At 41.5% G+C, this 20,615-nt stretch overlaps 1 protein-coding gene across 3 annotated transcripts in view; it reads right to left on the bottom strand.

The window, feature by feature from the left end:
- TXNDC11 (thioredoxin domain containing 11) overlaps positions 1 to 20,615 on the bottom strand; it is a 111,671-nt gene that overhangs the window by 26,961 nt on the left and 64,095 nt on the right. For all 3 annotated transcript variants that reach the window (XM_090024801.1, XM_090024800.1, XM_090024802.1), the window contains 3 exons: positions 11,503 to 11,615; positions 10,841 to 11,041; positions 1,189 to 1,975 (listed from right to left, as the gene is read on the bottom strand). In XM_090024801.1, coding sequence (XP_089880927.1) covers positions 1,189 to 1,975; positions 10,841 to 11,041; positions 11,503 to 11,615 — 1,101 coding nt within the window. The remainder of the gene's footprint in view (positions 1 to 1,188; positions 1,976 to 10,840; positions 11,042 to 11,502; positions 11,616 to 20,615) is intronic.

Genomic DNA, 20,615 nt, shown 5'->3' on the forward strand with positions numbered 1-20,615 from the left:
GTAGAAGCATGCACTCAAAAATTTCTTGTAACAATAATTTGATTTAAAACGTCTGTACACTCAACAATGTAGTTCACTATAACATCTTAATCTCATGTTTATAACTATTTCAGTAATAAGACAAATTTCAAATTACCAAATTTTGTACTGAGTACAAAGAACTGCATCTAGGAAAGGGATGCAGAAAAGGCCATGCCATACATTAAAAAGGAAGGGACAAACTAAATTCTACTCCCATGGCACCAAGGCATATTATTAAATTATAGAAAGCTCATAGCAGAAACAACCAGGTTAGAAAAAGGTTTTAAATTGTCCCTGTTCCCAAAGCAGCAAAAACAAGACAAGTACCTTCAGAGATACACCATGAAAAAAAAATCACATAGTATAAAGGAAAATGATTTTCAGGGGAAGATGTAGAGGCTGAACAATAACTAGACTGTAATTCTCAACTGGGTGTTATGAGATCCTTTATATGGTGTAGTAGCACAGTTAGCACACCCATTCATTAAAACCAGATTTTAACTGAGAATACACAAGCTAAGTACAGACAGTCAGAAAGTACAAAGCTGAATTGATTCAATCTTCACAGGTTGTCTAAGCTGTGTACACTGAATGGATACTGTCAAAAGCATTCTGAACTGTTGAGGACTTTCCGAGTTCTCTGCAACAGAAGAATTGCCCTATTCTTTTTACAGTCAAAAGAACAAGTGTAATTAGGTTTGGAGTCAGGTGCCACTAAATTCAGAAAAAAGTTATGGAAGTGTGCCTTGATCTAAAAAGGTGAGAACTACTGAACTAAACTGATGAACCAGCAATCCCTATCATTAGGATTTCTGCCCCATTTGCCTGCCACCCTACCCCACCCCATCTCAGCACATGTAAGAATAGAGGTTGGTAGCCATTAGTGCTATGGGACTGCAGCTTCTTCCCCCAGAGCTATTCTATTTTTTCAGGTTCTTAACCTTACTTACAAACAGGGTATCTGAGAACAAGAGAAGAACTCAGTTCCCTGTCCATGAGTAGACAAAGTTATTACCCAGCCTGGATGCGGCATTCCGGAAAATATTAACAAACAGAAGGTGCTCTCCTGAACTGGAAATAACCATTTTCTGTGCCAATGTAGTTCTATCTAAAAATCAAGCGTTTCCATATTTCAAATTTTGAATACAAAATTGTTCCATACTATACCTAGAGTAGATCTTATGACTGCTTGATTCTGATCCAGGATATAGTGCGTCTCTTCTTTCAGGTCAACAATGGCAGCAAATTCCTTAACACGAGCAGTTCTTGACGCTCCTAATCTCTCTGCATACTTCCAGAACAAATTGGAATCCAGTAGATAGAGATTCAAGGTCTTGTTGGTCTGGCAGCTCAGGCCAGTAATGTTAGTGCCATTAACATGAAGGTCAGGAATAAAGTAATTCCTATCCTCAATGTGAGGAATAGAACTTTGGGCGTTATCCTTCCCTTTCTTCCCATGGGAAGAAAATGCTACTTCGAGATTCTGAAAGATGGTGTTTTTGGAATTATCAAGACTTAACAGACCCCTATTTACTGTCCTGCAGCATGCAGTATAGTAGCTGAAAGGACTGTAGAAACTTAAGAAGTTGCTGCATTCTATAGTATTTGATGCAACTTGAAAAAAAGTATGTTCCTGGAGGTAGAAAGAGTTCAAAGCTGCTTCTATCTCTAAAAAGTTACATTGTGGCACAGTGACTTGACTTGGTTTGACCCCAACTGTCTGGTTGATGCAAAGTTCACAGACATTGTGAGTTCTAGAGATTGAATGCCACTGAGGAAGCACCACTGTGTTACAACATGGGTACTCTGTTATGGAGAATGTTTCTGTCAATTGTGTGTGGGCGTCTGGTACAATGGATCCAAACTCTGGTGAATCAGACTCTCTCAAGTGTTGAGCTGGTTCAGGTGCCTGGCTTTTGTTACAATTTTTGTACTCCAAGGCCACTTTGGTTATCTAAAGGGAAAAAACACGAATACACACAGAGAGTTCACTGATAAAATAAAACACACACAAATACACACAGAGAAAACATCTATCCCAATTTTAAAGAAATGCAAACTGCATGCATTTTTAGGCATGCTGTCCTCCAGTTTCAGAAGCATAGGGTAAAATCTTATTCTTAGATTTATTAACAGTCACAGAAGGCACTGCAATCAGAATCAACAAGCTCTACTGAAAACATCATACACAGTCAGCTCAAAACTTTCTTTTTACCACCTCCATTAGGGCTTAATAATCCCTTATGATGGCATCTCTATATCTGGCTTCCTGAAATAGCCAATAATTTTTTCCCCATTTCATTTCTTTTTCAAAAAAGAAAAAAATTAAATAAGGGCAAAATATACAATGCTGAAGATATTCCATTGCATCATTTTGTCATACGTAAAAACAACAGAGTAATCCAATCTAACTGACTACTAGGATAGGGCCAATGACTCTTTCTGCAGGTAGAACTCTCCTCTGCTGCAATAGCGACATGTTGCTGTAGACTCCAACAAGGAGCAATGCTTCAATGCTAACTGCTGAGTTTGGTCAGTTAAATCTCTCCTTTTTTCAAACACTACCACTGGAAATACATATTATTGTTATGTATTTCTGTAGAATCAGCAGAGAGCTTTTTACACTGTGAAAACTAGAGATGCACTGATATATCGGTCCATATTGGATCAGCATGTGCCCCCGCTGATTTGTGTGCAGGGGAAAGACAGGCTGCCCGCTGCAGGCTTGGGGTCAAGGGCTGCACTGGCCTCTTCCTGGTGGGGGGACTGAGCCAGGGCTGCGCACAGGGTGGGTGAGAGGTGGTGGCACTGGGAGGTGGGGCTACAGAGTGGGTTAAAGCTACCCCCATATTCGCTATAGCCCCCCTCCCAGCACCGCTGCTGCCTGCTTCACCCCCACCCGCCTCAAGTGCATTCCTGGCCCAGCCCCTCCACTGGGAAGAGACTGGCGAAGCTCCTGACCCTGAGCTCACAGCAGACAGCTCACCCTCACCCTGCACACAAATCTGGGGGGGGGCACATGCCACCCATGCCTCTCTGGGGGTACATGCAGAAGCAGGGAGCCACCCCCCACATCCCCTGACGAGCCATCCGTGGCTCTATCCCATGCTACCCTGCCCACACTGCAAAGCACCTGTCCCAGCCCCACTCCCTCCTCCACTGTGGGGGTCTCAATCTGCCCCCCCCCACATCTCTGCCCTCCCCCACACTCCTTTCCCCCCACAGACGAACTAGCTGCACACTTTTCTCCAAGCTGCCAGGATGCATATCAACTATTGGATCAGTCTCAACTGATATGGCTGGTTAATAAACCACCCATCAGTATTGCTCAAAAAAAAATCTTTAATCAGTCCACCTCTAGTGATAAACTCCTCTTAAGACTGATATTCAATTCCCCATTATGTGAATTCTTGGGTCTCAGTAATTTATTTTACAGAATCTGAGAACATACCAATATCCTCTATTGTGGATTTGCAGTAGCAGTTACTGTTTTCACTTACTTTCTTCATCTTATCTAGGGTATACTGTAAATTCTGAAAAACACGTCCAGTTGGAAAATTCTAAGATTTTTAATTCATTAGCGTAGCTGGCAATTAAAAAAATATTTTATACATATTATGAACTGAACTTCAACTTTGGTGAATGTGCCACAGGTCCTTCCAATCACACCCTGTTGTTCTCTGAAGTGCAATAATGTAATCTTACCTGGTGAACTGCCCCTTACAACCAAGATGTGATTTTTTTTTTAGGAAGAAGCTGTGGCACTGGCAAAACAGACTGGTCCCTAGGTTTGAATTTAGTGCCTCCTCCTAGGAATCCCAGGAAATAAATTACATCTATGTGCGGTATTGAATCTTCACAAAACTAAGTAGGCAAACTGTTTTGTGGGTTTTTTTTAACCAGAGGGAAATTCTGCTTAGATAAAAGGATGAAGAAGATAAATTGGGATATAACTGGGGGCAGGGATGGGGGGGGGGGGGGGGGGACATGGACAAATCATCACTAACAAACTAGATTAAAAAAGTCCACAGAAAAAGGCTTATATGAAGGAAGAACCAAAGGATTCTCCACAGAGGAACTTGGTAACTGTCTAAGAGAGGCATCTGCGAGAAGAGAAAATCTGCGATATGGAACTCTTAAAGCAAGTTTCCAGTTCAGAAAACGGGGAACAAAAGTATTTGTATTGGTCTCCCATATACTCTTTGGGTGACAGCAGAGCAACCACTGCCTTAATTCTATTTGTGATCAAAGAGAAATGTAATAATGGTTTCTCTGTTCAAGTTACAAAGAAGGTCCTCAGACTCGGGCTAGGCAGAACAGTGAAGTGCACAGAATACTAATTCAATTTCCTGTAGTTTAATGGAAAATAAGGTAACAATATTGTCTCTGCCATTTACAGATTCACTAAAATGAAGAAAATACTAAGTCTTTAGAATGTCTTTGGAAAATTATAACCACTTCCTTTCCTAATGGTCTCTGAAATTAATTTAAAAAATAAACTTAGACTCAATACTCTCCCACATTTTCTTCATGGTTTATGTTACTTTATACAGGAGAAAAGCAGAACATTAACTACGCACAAATTTCTTTACTACATACATGAATCCCAGGCTGTGCTGGCCTCCCTATTACACATAAACATCACTGGGCTACAAATAGTCATAGCACCTCCTCACTGGTATATTCTCATCTTCCAAAGTCAGCCTACTATAACAGAAAGCTATGGAAATAGGGGGAAATCAGACTATTACTGTTATTTTCTTATTGTTGAGAAGGAAACAATTACATTAACAATAAGAAAATGAACACAACCATATGGAATAATACTTCAGTAAGCTGAACTATAATCTTCAATGGAGAATTCCCAGTTAATTCCAGTAGGGAAAACTTAAGATATTACAGCAGATTTCAAGTCCACAAAGATCTACTGTAGGCTGAACCGTCAACATAGGACTTGCTTTATTGCTAGTTGTCTGAATGTCTGCAGAAGTACCTGGGAGCAAGGAAAAAGAACAAGCCTAGATGCCTCTATTGAGGGACAGTCACACAGGAACTGGAAGAGAGGAAACAGGAGCCAGTCTTGAGGATCCAGGAAGTTTTGGAACTACTCACATAGAAAAGATGAGTGCCACTGGTGGAGGAGGAATGTCCAGAAGAAAAAGGAAACAGGCAGCAAGAAAGTGGCACAGGCAATGAGCAAGAAGAACAAAGCAAATGGGAATGGCTATAAAATGAACAGAAAGAAGCTGTTCTCCAACTCTTCTCCAGTACTGAAGTAACCACGTGTATGCTTTTCCTAGCAGAGCTTTCTTGTGTATGCAACCAGTGCCATGAAATGAGAATCTGGTTGACCAAAACATCCCTCTGTTAAGATGTAGTCCCTACTGATAATTGCATAGCATTTAAGAAATCACGGGAAGAGCCTTTTCTTTCTATACAAATACATGTTCGTAAAAATGGCAGATTAAATACTGTAAACATTTGTTCCTTACTGCTGTGACCTTTTGTTATATTTGTTTACATTCTTTACAAAGTGCTTGAAAATTATTATTAACTGAAAAAAAATCACTTGCATTATAAAATCCTATTATCTGATCTATTCAGAGAAATGTGTAATTCTCTGAACAATGTTAACATACAATGAATTGACAGCTGCATACTGTGCAAATGCCTTACAGGCAAATGGTTTCAGAGCTGAATGAAAGTCACAAAGGCTGCAGTAACCACCTCTCCTTGGTAAGCAAGTTGCATAATATACTACAACTTCTAACTCTCTCTCGAAAGTCCACATATGCAACATTAATCACTAGGTCCTGTATCTGATTTAATGCTTTAATATGTATAACTTTTTTCCTCCTTACTGAGATGAAACCTGAACCCTCACATATTGTATTGATTTTACTTTATCTAAATACAACAGGTAATATTACTATGTTGCATAATGTGTGCCTAATGTTGCTAAATTCAGCTCAGCCTGAGGAGAGTTTGCTATAGAAATCATGCCAGTTCTCATCTAACCTCCTCTGGCAGTCTCTGCTAATGATTTCTAGGAGCAACATAGTAAGAACAATGGGGGAGAGGGGCCAGAATCAGAAAATGCTGAGTTTTAAATTTAAGATGTCTTTAAATTACATAATGCCCAGAATATCATGGTAGTTAAATAGTATTGTTACCTTTTTTCAACAGAGGAACTGACTTGCTACATTCATGCCATGAATCAGCAGCAAAAAAAAAAAAAGGCAGAACTCAGGAGTTTCTGGATCCCATTTTTATGCTCTGTTGGTTTGACCCTGACTAAGAACAGACTGTCAAAAAGCCTGAGGCTGAATCGATTCAATCTTTGCAGATTAGTCTAAGCTGCGCAGATTGAACCAATAAGCAAGTGAGCAGACATTCATTTTTGACTCACGAAATGCAGCCACATTTCTGCAGTGGCTCTGGCCAGAAGCCAGGGGGTGCTAGAGCTTGGGTCAAGGCTAGACTGCCCACCCTGTGAGAAGGGAGGCTTGTGGAGGAGGTACAAAACACCTTGGGATGCTGGGGAACTGAGAGTTAGCTTGAATCTGGAGGGGAACTTGGACAGAAGTTAAAAAAAACGATTTAACCTAAATCAGTTAAGTCTGATACTACATCCATCCAGGTTTATCTTAAATCAGTTTCAGCCATTTTGAAAGTGGTTTATGTGCACTGCACTTCTGTTGTGTTACAGGTCTGAACCAGTTTCCAATCACACACTGGTTTATTTTGTAATTTCTGTCCCTAACCCCTGTAGCCTCTAGCATTGCAAAAAGCAAACAGTGGCAATCGGTTTATTTCTCTTGCATAGCAAGTAATTTCTTGAAACTTGGGTTAGAAAAATTAAGACGTTAATTCAGGTTGGAAAAAGCGTTCTCTCTGATGAAAGAATTAAATTTACATTTTAAGCTCCTGAATTATCGGAGAGAAGGTAAGGTAAGGTGATCTGAGACTGGAAGGTTGCCTTGGCTTAACATTAATTCAACTAGTTCAACTTTTCCTGAGCAAATAATTGATGGTAAGTAAAGGACAGACTGTCAGATTTGAGGGAGATCTATAAATGTAATTAAAAATAAATAAAATCAAGGATTCCTGAAAGGTACTATTTCAGTACCAGTTCTACCAGGACTTTCTAACTTAAACTGGCATTTCTCACTAGAACATATTAAATTCTAGTTTATACTTTTTTTATACAAGAACACAGGAGTGGAAAGTTCTTCCTAGGTTAGTCCCTATATGTACAGGTATTTCTACAACAGCAACAGAGATTCTGTTTGAAATGGATACTAATACTTGTAAACTCTTTGTGCTCACCACAGATTTTAGAATTATAAAGGATTTTAAGAGAGTATTTTTGCTAGGGATTTCAAGTTCTACAAAAAAAGTGCTCAGTGAACATATTTTCCAATTAAGCTGCTATGGTTTTCTTCTTCGGTGCACAGGTTGATGAGAAGCAGTTGGCAAAATCTTTGAAGGTATGTTCCATTTCTAAATTTTCTTAGTGTTCAGGTAGAATTCGGCTCAAAAGTTCTTGCTTAGAAGACTTTGTTCTGATCTGTGAAATTTAAGGGTTTCAGATCAAGGACCCATACTGGAGACGGATCTGAGCCAAAGGACTTGATCAGGATCCCAATTTCCATTCTATCTAAGGAAGTTCAGACCCTTTTCTAGCTGTAGGCCTATGAGATTTTGCCAGGTCATGAAAGGTCTTCTTTTCCAGCTGATTAGATTTTATGGCATCTGCTACTAGTTTGTCTCTAGTGATATCAGCAATTTATTTCGTTTCCACCTCACTGATCACAGAACTGCAGCATTTAGTCTGCTTGTAGAAACTGTACACTTCAGAGCATAGACAATTTCTTGTGATCTCTTTTCTGATATCTGTGTGGGTCTTTCTGCTGGCAATAAGGAAGTGAAAAAAATGTTTTACTGTAAGAAGATATAATAGTAACAGTCATAAAACTTGACAGGAGGCTCAGAGGCAGGTGTAATATCTGAACTAATTTTATCTCTCTTTTTTAATTTGACTCGAGTTCCGGATAATAAGGTGACTATTTTCAAAACAGAAACTTGAGAGACATGTGTAGCCACATTTCAAAGGCATAAAATGCTCATATGTTCCATATTTGAATTACTCCAGCTGAGGAGCAGAAAAGATTAAAGATATGTCTCATCCCCCTGTACCCATCACAGGAAACAAAGAGTGAGGGAGGAAGAAGCACTTCAGAAGTGCTGGGTTTGAAAAAAAAAAATGGAATGAGGCCAGGATTTGTTATACAGCAAGAAAGAAGTCAGGCTGTAAAACAATACACGAATGGTGTAACAATATGCAATTTATACTTCAGCTAAATTTTAATATTTAAATTTAAAAGAAAAGAGAAACTGGGACGTTTTTGGCATTCTAAAAATAGAGTTCTGGACACTGGAATATCAAATAAAATCCTGGAATCATCAGGAATGCTCCATGCCACTTGTTTTACTTGACAATATACTTTTTGGGTATAGAGCACTGCCTGCTGGGTAAGCAAATCCAAAGCATCTTCAGAGAGTGATGAACACAGCATTGCATTTGTGTCATACAGATAGGAGAAAAATTCCACCTGCAGGCAAAGATGATGCTATGGATCGGGGTAGGCAAAATATGGCCCACGGGCCACATCTGGCCTATAGCAGGTCCCTCAGCCCTGCCCAGCCCAAGCATGGGGGGCTGGTCCAACTGCCCCTGGGCATGGAGGTGCTGCCTGGTGCAGAGCACAGCCCACCCTACGGCAGCTCTCAGACATACCAGGAGCTGTAGTCCATGGGGAGTGATATGGTAGCTGGATGTGGCTTCCTGCCCTCACACTTCTGGGTACTGCTGCCAGTGTCTCCGTTGCTGTCAATGGACCTGTCCCCATGCCTGTCTGCCCACACCCACCACTGGGGCCTCTGGACAAAGCAGGTGGACGGGTTCTCCATGGATCAAAGCAGATGGGTGGGGCCAGCATGAGGCTGGGGTTGCAAAGCAGAGCTGCAATCTGCTCATCACAGGTCCCTGAGATGGGCCCCTGCCCACAGAGCCAGTGCCTGTTGCAGGGACACGTGGGGGTGAATTGTAACTCTGCCCAGGGGTCCCAGCCCCATGTTGTCACCACTCTACAATCCCAGCCCCAGTTGACATCCTGCTCTCAGATGCCACACCTCACCCACCTGCCCAGCTAACAGCACCATGCCTCTGCATGTCCCAAGCCAGTCTCCATGAAGACGCCACTCAATCACTCTGTCCAGCACCCCCAGCAGTGGGTGCAGGGCAGATGGGCCAGGGGCTGGATAGAATCAACTGGCATTGCCCTGCCTCCCCCACCCTCTGGAGGCAGGGCAAACAGCCATGACAGGGGGCCAAGGCCAGGTCAGCAACACTCCCCCCCCCCCCCCCCCAACCAGCCCTCAACAGCTCACCAAAATTCCTTAACTGGCCCTCCAACCCAAATTGCCTGCTCCTGCTATGGATGGAGTTATATCCCACTCCATTCCCAGTAAAGAGAAGTCAATCAAAATAACAGGCCTCGAGGCTTAAGAATAGTTCTGATACACCTGCAAATGTGGAAAGACCCTATGAGGTCCTGGGCACAAGATACCCACTGCAACAGACTTTATGCTGGTGTAGAAAAGGAGCAAACCTCTGTAAACAGAGCAACTTCATACAATCTGGTGCAGAGTTATCCATCAACAAACTAGGGATAAAACTACACTGGTATAAAATTATATAAGGTAAAACTGCACACAGATTATACCACTGGTATAGATTATACCAGTGGTATAATCTGTCTGCACTTTTACACTGGTTTACAAAACTAATGCAACCTGAACCATTGTAAACACCCTGGGAATGAGCCATAAAAAGAAGAAAAAGAAGTTTGATTGGAAAATATCTGAGTTAGCAGAGGAAATCTCCAATCACAAATGAAGCAATTTCTAGTGTCAGATGGCAAACTCGATGCTAAATGTTATTGAAGCCAACTTTAGAACTGCTAATTGACAATTTTACAGAACTGCCACTTAACATGTATTCACGTAAACAAGGTTATCATAATTTGGTTCAAATAGATTAATCAATGCCTCAAACTATGGACAACAGATAATGGATCACATCAACATTCTCTCATTAACTTTTCAAATACAACTGGCATTACACTACATAAAATAAAACTGACTTGTCATTTAGCCCACTGAGAAACAATACTCCAAGGAAAAGGAACATTTCTTTTAAAAATATATGAAAATAAACTATATAAGCATGCATGGATTTGAATTTTAAAAATTACAAAAAAACCACCATTTTTCTAACAAGATACTGCTTTTCAAATACATGCTAATAATGCACTCATGGGTTTTCTAAGGGTAAATGTTCTTAAATATTTTTTTCATAACAAAGCAGTTGTGCATAATACATCTTTTCCACTTCTAAATGGTAAAAATACTAAATTATGAATTATGAAAATAATCACTGACTATTCTTCTTTCCAAGAGGATTGGGATCTACAATTTTCCATTAAACATTTATACACTTAAAATAACAGGCCAACCACAACCAATCTATATTATTCTGGGATATCAAGCAACATAAACAGCATGTAATCTACACCAGTCTAGAGAGATCTTTACTTGGCTCAAAGCAGAAGTACATTTTAGACATGTATTTCCACCTTCCACCCTCCCCTCTCCCCCCCTTTATGTACATTCACAGCACTAGCTCCATGAGCCTGTGATGTGACTGGGCCTTTCAAGTGCTACCACACAAAAATAAATAATATATCCCACTTACTTCATCTAAAAGAGGATTACTTTCTGCCAAGGGATTAAAGGGTATAAACAATAGAAGTGCTGGTCCTTTCTTTAGTTCATTGTTTAGCAGAAGGCTTTTTCCTCCATGTGGTTTCAGCCAGCGTATGAGCATCTCTCGATTTTCTAGGGCCCATTTGCAAATGTTTTCAGCTGTATAATTCATGACCTCACTGGGATAGATCTTGAAAGGAAATAAAAATCATTATTTGTCATCCTCATTTACTAGACGCACTGCTTACTAAAATATGGTACGTAATAATACCTGTTATAGGTTGTAAAAATTACATTAGCAATGTTACAGCACTGATATTACTGATATTTGCTACTGATATTATTTAAAGAGCATTGTCAAACATTGTTATCACGTCATGTAATTTCCTTTGTAGATCTACCTACTTCTCACCAGTATCTGGTGCAATCATGACTCCTTATCCCTAAGTTTTTTAAATAACCTCTGCCCCCTGCCACCACAAAATACTTCCCTCAGTGTTTCCAGTTCTCATTTATGACTTACTTTGTGTTTGTCAAAAGCAGATCTAAAGTGACTTAGTTTGTTTCTTCTTACTGTTCCCTGCTTCATTTGTTTTCCACTTCTGTATCTAGCAGTTCTGATTGCATTTCAAATTATAATATAATACTCACAAGTGAATTGTTGACGTGCCTATGCAGGTACACGGTGCCTGAATGCATCAATGAGACCTCTTTTGCAATCTGTTTATTGGTGATCACTCCAAAGCGTATTGTTCCAAGGTAATCTGAAAGAGCAATTTTTCTGTTTTAATAAAAGAAGACCCGAAATCCTATTCTTACTCTTTGCTGTAATCTTTGGAAGAACAAAGAATGACAACATCTTACTTTTGGGATGTTTAAGATTAACAAAGGATATACAAGTAACATCTCTTGGTGAGAAAGGGTGTATATCCACATTAATTAGCATACTGAACAGAGCCCTGCATACGAGTACAGAATTCCTGCTAAAATAACAACTGCTGTCAACCAAGACAGATTTTTAGAGAAAACAAGAGAAAATAAACTAGGCAGCCAATGTCAACTAACTCACTTCTGAACCCAGAATCTCATCATAATATATCACCTGAAAAATTGGGGTCAAACTAGTAAGGGACATGAAGGATTAGGATATAGTAACTTTCTTTAAATAATGCTTTATACTAGAAACCGCTACTTAATTAGATAGTGCTTTTTCATTTATAGAAATATCATTATCTCCAGCAAACAGAAAGAAACTGAGGAAACAAAGCAGAAGTGCAACTAATCTAATGTAATACAGCAAGAACAGTGACAAAGTGAAATACTATATTAATTTACTGTATTTGGTTATAAAATTACATAGTTATTCACAATCAATGTACAGATCTTACATTTAAGTAATCTTTCCACATATTCAGGGAACATTTCAGAGAAAAATCTGTTAGAATAAAAGTCACATTCTGACTTAATGCTACAAATCTGAATAATCAGACCAAAATGTCATCAGTCTGTGAAAAGTAGTGATATGGTACCACTGGGATACAAAAGTAATAAGGTACTCTACTCTGCTCCCAGAGCATCCTTTACTCAGAATCTATTTATTCCCATCCTAAGTCTGAAGTGTTGAATATAAAGATTTATACAGAGAATAAAGTGATCAGAGGATTATTTAAATTTAACTGCACCATTCTAAAACTAACAGAGATAATCGCTTAACATTTATATTCCAGTCATATACTTTCTGCCCACCAGATTGCACTGGAAAGTACAACTTTTTATGCAGACATACAACATACACTACTCTGACTTACACCAGTGCAGTTTTACCCAATTCCTTCAGAGGTCATTCTAAACCAGACTCAGTGAAGTTAACCTGCTGTGGGAATTCACATCTGCTGTCAACACTTTTGTTTACACAGCTGTAAACAAGGAGTGTGTCCAGATGCTTGGTTTAGATTTCATTTACATTTGACAGTTTTCCAGAACTGGCATCTCTTCCACTGCTTTCAAAATAAAAACTGGGATAAAACAGGGAATTGCAATCTTGACTTTAAATCTGCTCCTCATTTCACTACCCACCGAAGAAGTGTGTTCATGCCTGTAAATGAAAAAGGCCTGCTCATAAAATGGCTGAGAAAGGAAGAGAGAAAAAGCAGGGGAGCCATATTGTACCATCAGTTGTGGAACAACAGTTTTCAATCAAATCAATGCAGAGTTCCGTTTAAAATGGATGCTATGGCATTTGTTGTTATTCTTCAGGACTTTACTGTCACTTTCTAGAAAATGTTTGGAATTACCATAGTACTTTACTGCATTTGTTGTGAGAAGCAGACACAGAATCATAAAAAATAAGGGTTGGAAGGGACCTAGTCCAACCCCCGCTCAAAGCAGGACCATCCCCAACAAGATCATTTCAGCCAGAGCTTTGTCAAGCCAGGCCTCCAATTATGTATTTGTAATTGTACAGTATATTTCCATCCAAATACTGCAACAGGGGGAGATGAGGTTAAAAAAAAAAGTTTCTTTTAAAAGGCACAAAGGTCAAATTATAATGGGATATGTGGAAAGGAAATAAAGAGGGAGGAAAAAATTAGAGGTGCACCACAGTCCATATCATATCACCACCACTAAAAAGAAAATTAACATTATCGGCAATCTGTTTTTCTTTGGCTGATGTGGCCAATAGTGTTGTAGGTGCTGACAGGTGCTGCCCAGCCAAGGCAGGGTGGGGCACGGGACAGAGCCATGGGCAGCTCGTCCAGGGAACACAGGGGGGCGAGGAGGACAGGGTGGCTCCTGCCGCTGCATGCACTCCCAGGAGTGACATGGGGGGGCACGTCCCCCCCCCCAGATTTGTGCACTGGACAAGGGTGGGCTGCCCACTGCAGGGTCAGGGCCAGGGGCTGAGCCAGCCTCTTCCTGGTGGGGGGGCTGGGGCCAGGCTGTGGGGGGGGAATTTTGGGGTAGCTGTAGTGCCCCACTCCCATAACCCCCGCCCCAGCACCATTGCCTACCCTGGCCCAGTCCCCACACTGGGAAGAGGCTGGTGCAGACCCCAGCCCTGAACCTGCAGTGGGTAGCCCTCCCTCACCCCACACACAGATCTGGGGGGCACATGTCCCCCAGAACTTCCCCGGGGTACGCACTGCAGTAGGAGCTGCCGTCCACCTTGGACAAGCCAGCCATGACTCAATCCTGTACCCCATCCTACCCCAGCTGGGCAGCCCCTGCCCCCAACCCACTTCCTCCCTTACTGCAGAGGCCTTGATCTGTCCCTCCCAAGTCCCTTCCCCCGCAAGATTTACCTGCTGGACACTGCTTCCCAAGCTGCTGGGTTGCATATCAGCAATCAGATTGATATTGGCCGACATGGCTGGTTAGTAATCGGCCATCAGTATCAGCCCAAAAAATCTTTAACGGTGCACCCATAGAAAAAATCCTTTCCAATAGCGAAAGTGCTAGTTCCAGACTAAAACATGAATGTGGTAGAGGGAACACACCTACTGAACATTAATTCTTTATTATTGTCTGCTGATAAAAGGTATAAAGAGGTAAAAATGACAATGTTAGCTCAGAAAGAGAATCTTAAAATTACAGTTTCACAAAAAATGTTGATAAAATTTATACTTGATAATTCATATCACCATACAAGAGAGGCAACAGTTGTAGCTTCATAATAAATGGCCTCACAAAGTTTCACTCTGGAAGACCTCAGTGAAATGCAGGTCTTTTGTTAGCCCTGTATAAAATGCTGAATTTCGCTCAATACAGAACACGCACTTAAAAGTAAATGGATTTATGGAGTCCCCAGAACAGGTCTCATAAAATCTTATTTCAAGCCCTTGTTAATATTTTAAGATGAACAAATATTTTAATAAAGAATAATGTAAATGTTATTAAAATGTCTCAGTCCAATATTTATCATTTTCTTTACTACCACCTTTCCTGAAGTAGAAAAATCACTGAGGAAGATGCTACCTTACATTGTGTCGATAAATATGTTTGCACTGAAGCACTACCTACAAATACAAGATTTAAGCCTGGGCCAGCCGACAGCGGGGGGGGGGGCGGGGCACAGTATGCAGCACAGGGGGCCCCTACAGCTCACTTTAGTGCGGCCTTTGAGCATGCAGTCCCTGGATGTTTAAAAGCTGGACAGCCCCAATTCAGGCGACTACCACTTAATCAAACCAATATAAACCATTTCTCACAGGCACAATCACAAAATAGCAAAATAAGACTATAGTGATAAGAAAAATAAATCAGAGGTTGAATCGTATAAATAAATAAAAATACAACAGGGAAGTGTGCTGCAGAACTTAACATTTACACACGTTTTAAACCAACTGAGCAGAAACCTGAAAGCAGAGAATACCAAGACAACTTTTTGGAACTTTAGTCACTTAGAGTCTTTTGAGGTTGTAAGAATCTTGTTCCGTGAAAACCAACACTGAATATTCCAAACATTTTCTCAGCTCAAATGAATTTACAAGAAAATGCGACACTAATAAGAGAGAAATCCAGAGACTTGGGCATCATATATTGTACAAACTATGTTAAAAGAAGGTTATGATTGGAAAGTCAAGCATTTAAAAGTCAAAATGTTAGAATTAAAGGTCTATGCAACCTTAACTTGTCCTCTGGGGCACACAGATGAGGACAGAGATTTTAAACCAGCACATTCTATTTTTCTTCACAGGCTCATGGGTCCTATGATCCTCCACGCAGCTCATACAGGTGGAATATCAAAAGATTTTATCTTCCAAACTCAAAGTATAAAAAATGAACACAGCAATGCTGTACCAAGACAGCGTGCACAGAGCAAGTGTGGTAACTCTCAAATGATTCCTGTTAGTTCCCAGCATGGCACTCCCTTGACAAATAAAGACATACCCTAAAAAATCTCTACTAAGCATGTGTTAACTACAGTAAAGATGGGACAGAGAGGAGGAAGGGAAGGAAGAAGTGGGCCTTTTTAAGCCTTTATTATACAAATATTAAAAATAAATAGTGAAAGTGCAAAGGTATGTGACCCTCCCATGGGCCTAACATGAAACATTTTTCTCAGGAGACAAAAACACCATGATATCAGGAACTGAAACCCCCTCTGCATGCCTCTCATGGGGTTACAACATAGGGCCAGCTGTCTGTCTTCCCTCTTGCAGAGTGCCTTCTTGATGGCCCAGCATGACAACTGATCCATAGATTTCATAGACATTAGGGGGCAGTAGGGACCTCGCAAGATTGAGTCCAGCCCCCCAGCCAGAGGTAGGAAGTCTGCAGGGATCAAATGATCCCAGCGAGATAAAGATCCAAAAGCCTTTTAAAAAAGTCCAGAGTAGATGCTTGCACCACCGCCGGGGGGGGAGTCTGTTCCAGACCCTGGACACTTGGACTGCAAAGTTTTTCCTCATGTTCAATCTAAAATTGTCTTTCTAGGAGTTTGTGGCCATTAGTACTTGTCTGAGAACTGAGCCCTGAGGGACTCCACTGGTCACCCTGCACCACGTTGATTCTCTCTCATCAACTAATACTCCTTGAGTCCGACCCCAGAGCCAGTTCCCCAGCCATCAGACAGTTAGAGGGTCAAGGCTGCAGTTTCCTAGCTTAACCATGAGGACATCATTGGAGACCAGGTCAAAGGCTTTCTTGAAATCCAGGTATATAACATCAACCTCATCTCCCTTATCAAGGCAATGCATCACCTGGTTATAAAAGGTGACGACGCTGGTCAGGCAAGACCTTCCAGTGACAAAGCCATGTTGGCTGGCATTCAGAAGGTTGCTTGTTGCTGATGGATCCCTTGATGATTTTCTCCAGGATCTTCCTAGGGATGGACATCAGGCTGATTGGCCTGTCATTCCCTGAATCTTCCTTCCTTCCTTTTTTGAAGATTGGGACCATGCTTTATTGCAAAGTGAAGTGTCCAAATTCATGCATGACATGCCTGAACCAGGAAGCGGAAGAGTTGGAGGGCATCATCAAAGCCAGCTCCTGCAAGCTGACTGCTGCAGCTTTTCAGGAGTTGCCATCTTGGCCTGGCCCAACAGGAAATTGGCCAGGCAGGCCCCGCACCTCTTGGCTATTCAGTACAGGATAGAGAAGATGTACGTAGGTCTCAGAGGTACACAAGTCCTACGTGCCAAAGAGGATGCTGAGAGCAGCAAAAAGCAGCTGCAGCAAGGGGCAGTCCCAAGGCATGGAAGAGTCTCCTCCACCACCTCCTTGCAGAAAAGGCAGGCTGTTCATGCTAACATGTCTAAGTGACAGACAAAAGTGCCTGTGGCCATGGAACAGGAGCTACGGAAGGTTGCCAGTTCTCTTGGAAATGGGTAGCTTGCACAGGGTGTGCCAGACCAGATGGGCTTGCTTTGGTGTTGCTGCTGCTAGGCACCGCCTCCAAGTTGCGTCAGGGTAGGTGGCAAGGGCATAGACATGACGCACACTGACGGTCCGAGTGGACAGTCCCAGCCAGGATCTCATGGTAGATCCCACCACTGGTCTTGTTAGACACAGGGAGAGAGAGCAGAGTGCTGGGCCTGTCATTCTTGTTGTCCTCAGCCAAAGAAACAGGTAGCAATAGAGGGGGTCTGTCTAGTGCACTGCTGCTAGGGAGGGCTTGTAGTGTGCAGAGGTGGTCTTCTAGTGCAGTAAATGCATCTGCGGGGAGGGAAGCTTTCACTTCAGCCAAGATGTCTGTTTTGCTTCATGCCAAGTTGCAGGCCCAGCCAGTCAGCCAGGACTTTAGTTGAGAGCCAGGCAGACCAAGCTGAGTTAAAGGGGGGGTCCGCTTGACAGTACATGTTCAGACCAAGGAAGCAGTGAGGCTTCTGTAGGCTTGGCTCAGTACCCTCTGCTGCAAGGCAGACTGGACTAGGGGCTCCTGCAGCAGTTATCGAAATCTAGGGCCACACACTTTTTTCACTTCAACCTTTTAATATATATTTTTTATAATACAGGTTTAAATCCAAAGTCCTTCTCCCTCTCCCCTCCTTCCCCACTTTCCATCTCTCTTCCCCTCTCCCTCCCTCTCAATGGCTGGCCCTTTGAGGGGAAGAGGGACAGAAGGATTCATCACTTAGTCAAGACTTTGCAGATTATCACCAGGATAGGAAAAGGACAACCAAACCACCAGGCCAGTTTTTAAGAACCTGTTTCACAGCATACAGACACACTCAAGCTTCTCAACTAAAACACTTTGTAAAAATTCTTTGAACACGGCTAAAACAGCTGTAATACCAGATCAGAACCATGGACCTAGCCCGTTTCAATTAAGATATGAGGGAAAGGTACCCCCAGAACATGTGCTAGCTGCAGTAAGCCCAGAGTGGCACCCTGGTCCCAGCTGGGCCAAGTGAGGCAGTCAATCCCCTGAAGCCAGACGCAGCAGGCCTCACCCTCTCCAGCCATTAAAAGCAAGACCCAAACCGCAGTCTCCTTGTCCAGGCAAAGGCAAAGGTTTTTGCTCCAGACCTTGTGTACTTTCTTGCTGATCTGATTTTGACTCTTGGCTCTGACTCTGGTAAGACCATGGGCATTCCCTGGTTCTGGTTTGACTTTCAGCTCAACTGGGATCAGAAGGCAAATGGTAAACCCTCAGCTTATATCATCTCTGCCTTCAGCTCTGACCCAGGCTTGTCCAGACTTTGGTTACAGCTTCCAAATCCAGACCCCTCTGGACTCCAGCTCCCTGGGCAGCTCACCTGGACTACATCTACACTTCAGTAACTAACCTAGACTAGACCACCCATGGCCCAGTGCATAACAACAACTTTTTTTCCCACCTCAGTCTTGTTACTAGAAACAGAGAAACACCCAGAATGAAAAAAAAATTTAAATTGTCCTTCATACTTCCTCTCACTTCCAGCTTTCATATTATTGAAATCTGTTGTACATAAATTTCCATCAAATGCAATCTGGTAGAACATGAAAACTGACAAAGTGTAGCCAAAATTCCCCTTATACATACAAGATGAGAAAAATACTGCAATCTTACTCATTTCAAGCAACTCAAGTTACTAACTCTTGTACACTGGAGACCTAATTTTAAATTCAATTTCGCAGCTAAAGAAACCTACAAAAACTCACAAGAATTTAAAGAAAAGGTTGGGCCAAAAAGCCAAAGCAACTGTATCCAAGACAAAGAAGTGGCAAGTTCACCTTGTTATTTTAAAGCACTCTGTCAAGGGCTTTCCTTCAGAAAGAAAGTGAAGATAATTTGAGTTGGCACAATAATCTAAGGAAAATGTTAAATACTGGTTTAGAGTTATTTAAAGTCTCGTAAAAGAGGAGGATTTTTCTTTCAAGTTAATAAAAGTTCTGAATCTCTAACTTACTTTTTGGGTCCTTTAAATAAAGTTAATATAAAACAAAACAAGAGAGCAGATCCAGAGTATTCTTGTAACCACAAGGCATCCTTTCCGGTGCCCACCTTGATATCCATTCTTAAAATTCCTAAATATAATACATCAGTACAGATATCCCAGTTCCAAACTCCTCTGAAGATCTTTAGGCCCTTTTATCAAACAGTCACCAAGGCCCTTCCCCATTGGGATCCTTTCTGCATTTATTCTCCCAGCAGGGACTTCCTGGGGTCTCAAACTGGTAGCCATCCCTTTATTTTCCTATGTAGCCCCAGCTTCATCTCTGAGAAGTCATCTGTCCCTGATTTCCAGTCTTTCCATTCTTGAATGGCAAACCATTTTTTAGCTTCTCTGGCCTTCCAGATCCTCACTAGTGCTTCTGATCTCCAGCTGCAGACTTCTCCATCCTCTGGTAACAGCACTGTGGTTCAGGAAGGCCCAGACACAGGTCTTTCTGCTGCTTCCAGGCTCTCCAGGAAAAACTTACCACTATCCATAAGTTAGGTACCTCTTCCAGGGAATTCCTACAGGCATCTAGCTGCCCTCCTGCTTCCAATTTTATAAGCCTAAGGGTGCCACTCCACCTTTCTGTTTAGATACTGATGGAGTATACCTATTCCAGCACAGATGACTTGAACCCACTTTACAGTGATCCTGAACATAGAGCTTCTCATTTGCAAGTCATCACATCAACTCCAATACAGGCTGGTAATGATCATGTTGTTAAAACATTACCTTATCACTTACAGCTGGCTCACTGAACTAATGGCTATATACCTGCTAAATGAAGTGGACAGAAAAACCTATGGTTAGTCTTAACAGTCAAATAGAGAAGAACGCTTGAGTCTACACAAAGCATCCAGTATGCCCAAAGCTATATAAGCAATGCTTTTCTCATTGAGCTCTATGAGCATGGCAAATAGTTAGCACATTTTGCCTGATAAGACTGGTTGCCTGTATTAAGCTTTAAATAGCAAGAATTGTACTTGATTATGTCTTAAAAGAAATGAGGTTAGTGATTTTAGTGTAGCAAAATCCCCAGTTTTTCTTTTATATATCTATCTATATCCACACACACACACTCACTCTCCCTTCCCTTCCCCAATTATTTCTGGCTTTTCTTTCTCTCCCTCTCTATTCCCTATGGACAAGCATAAGTGAGCTTAGACTTAGGATAAGCTTTAACATTTTTATTTTAGTAGCAAGTTTTTGGTTTTGGATATCTACTGTTTTATATTGTATTATTATTAGGTTTGTATAGATTCTTACTGTTGTATACTGTATTATCATCATCTTCGTATTGATTTTTATTGTTTCATATGGATATTGTATGGTTTAGGCCCGTGTTTGTAAGTGAATCAAAGTCATGTCAAGTTTCCATTTTGTATGTCAAGCCTCTATCTT

The sequence above is a fragment of the Crocodylus siamensis genome, chromosome 12, assembly GCF_052110815.1.
Source record: "Crocodylus siamensis isolate JL-2025a chromosome 12, ASM5211081v1, whole genome shotgun sequence".
Taxonomy (NCBI): Eukaryota; Metazoa; Chordata; order Crocodylia; family Crocodylidae; genus Crocodylus; species Crocodylus siamensis.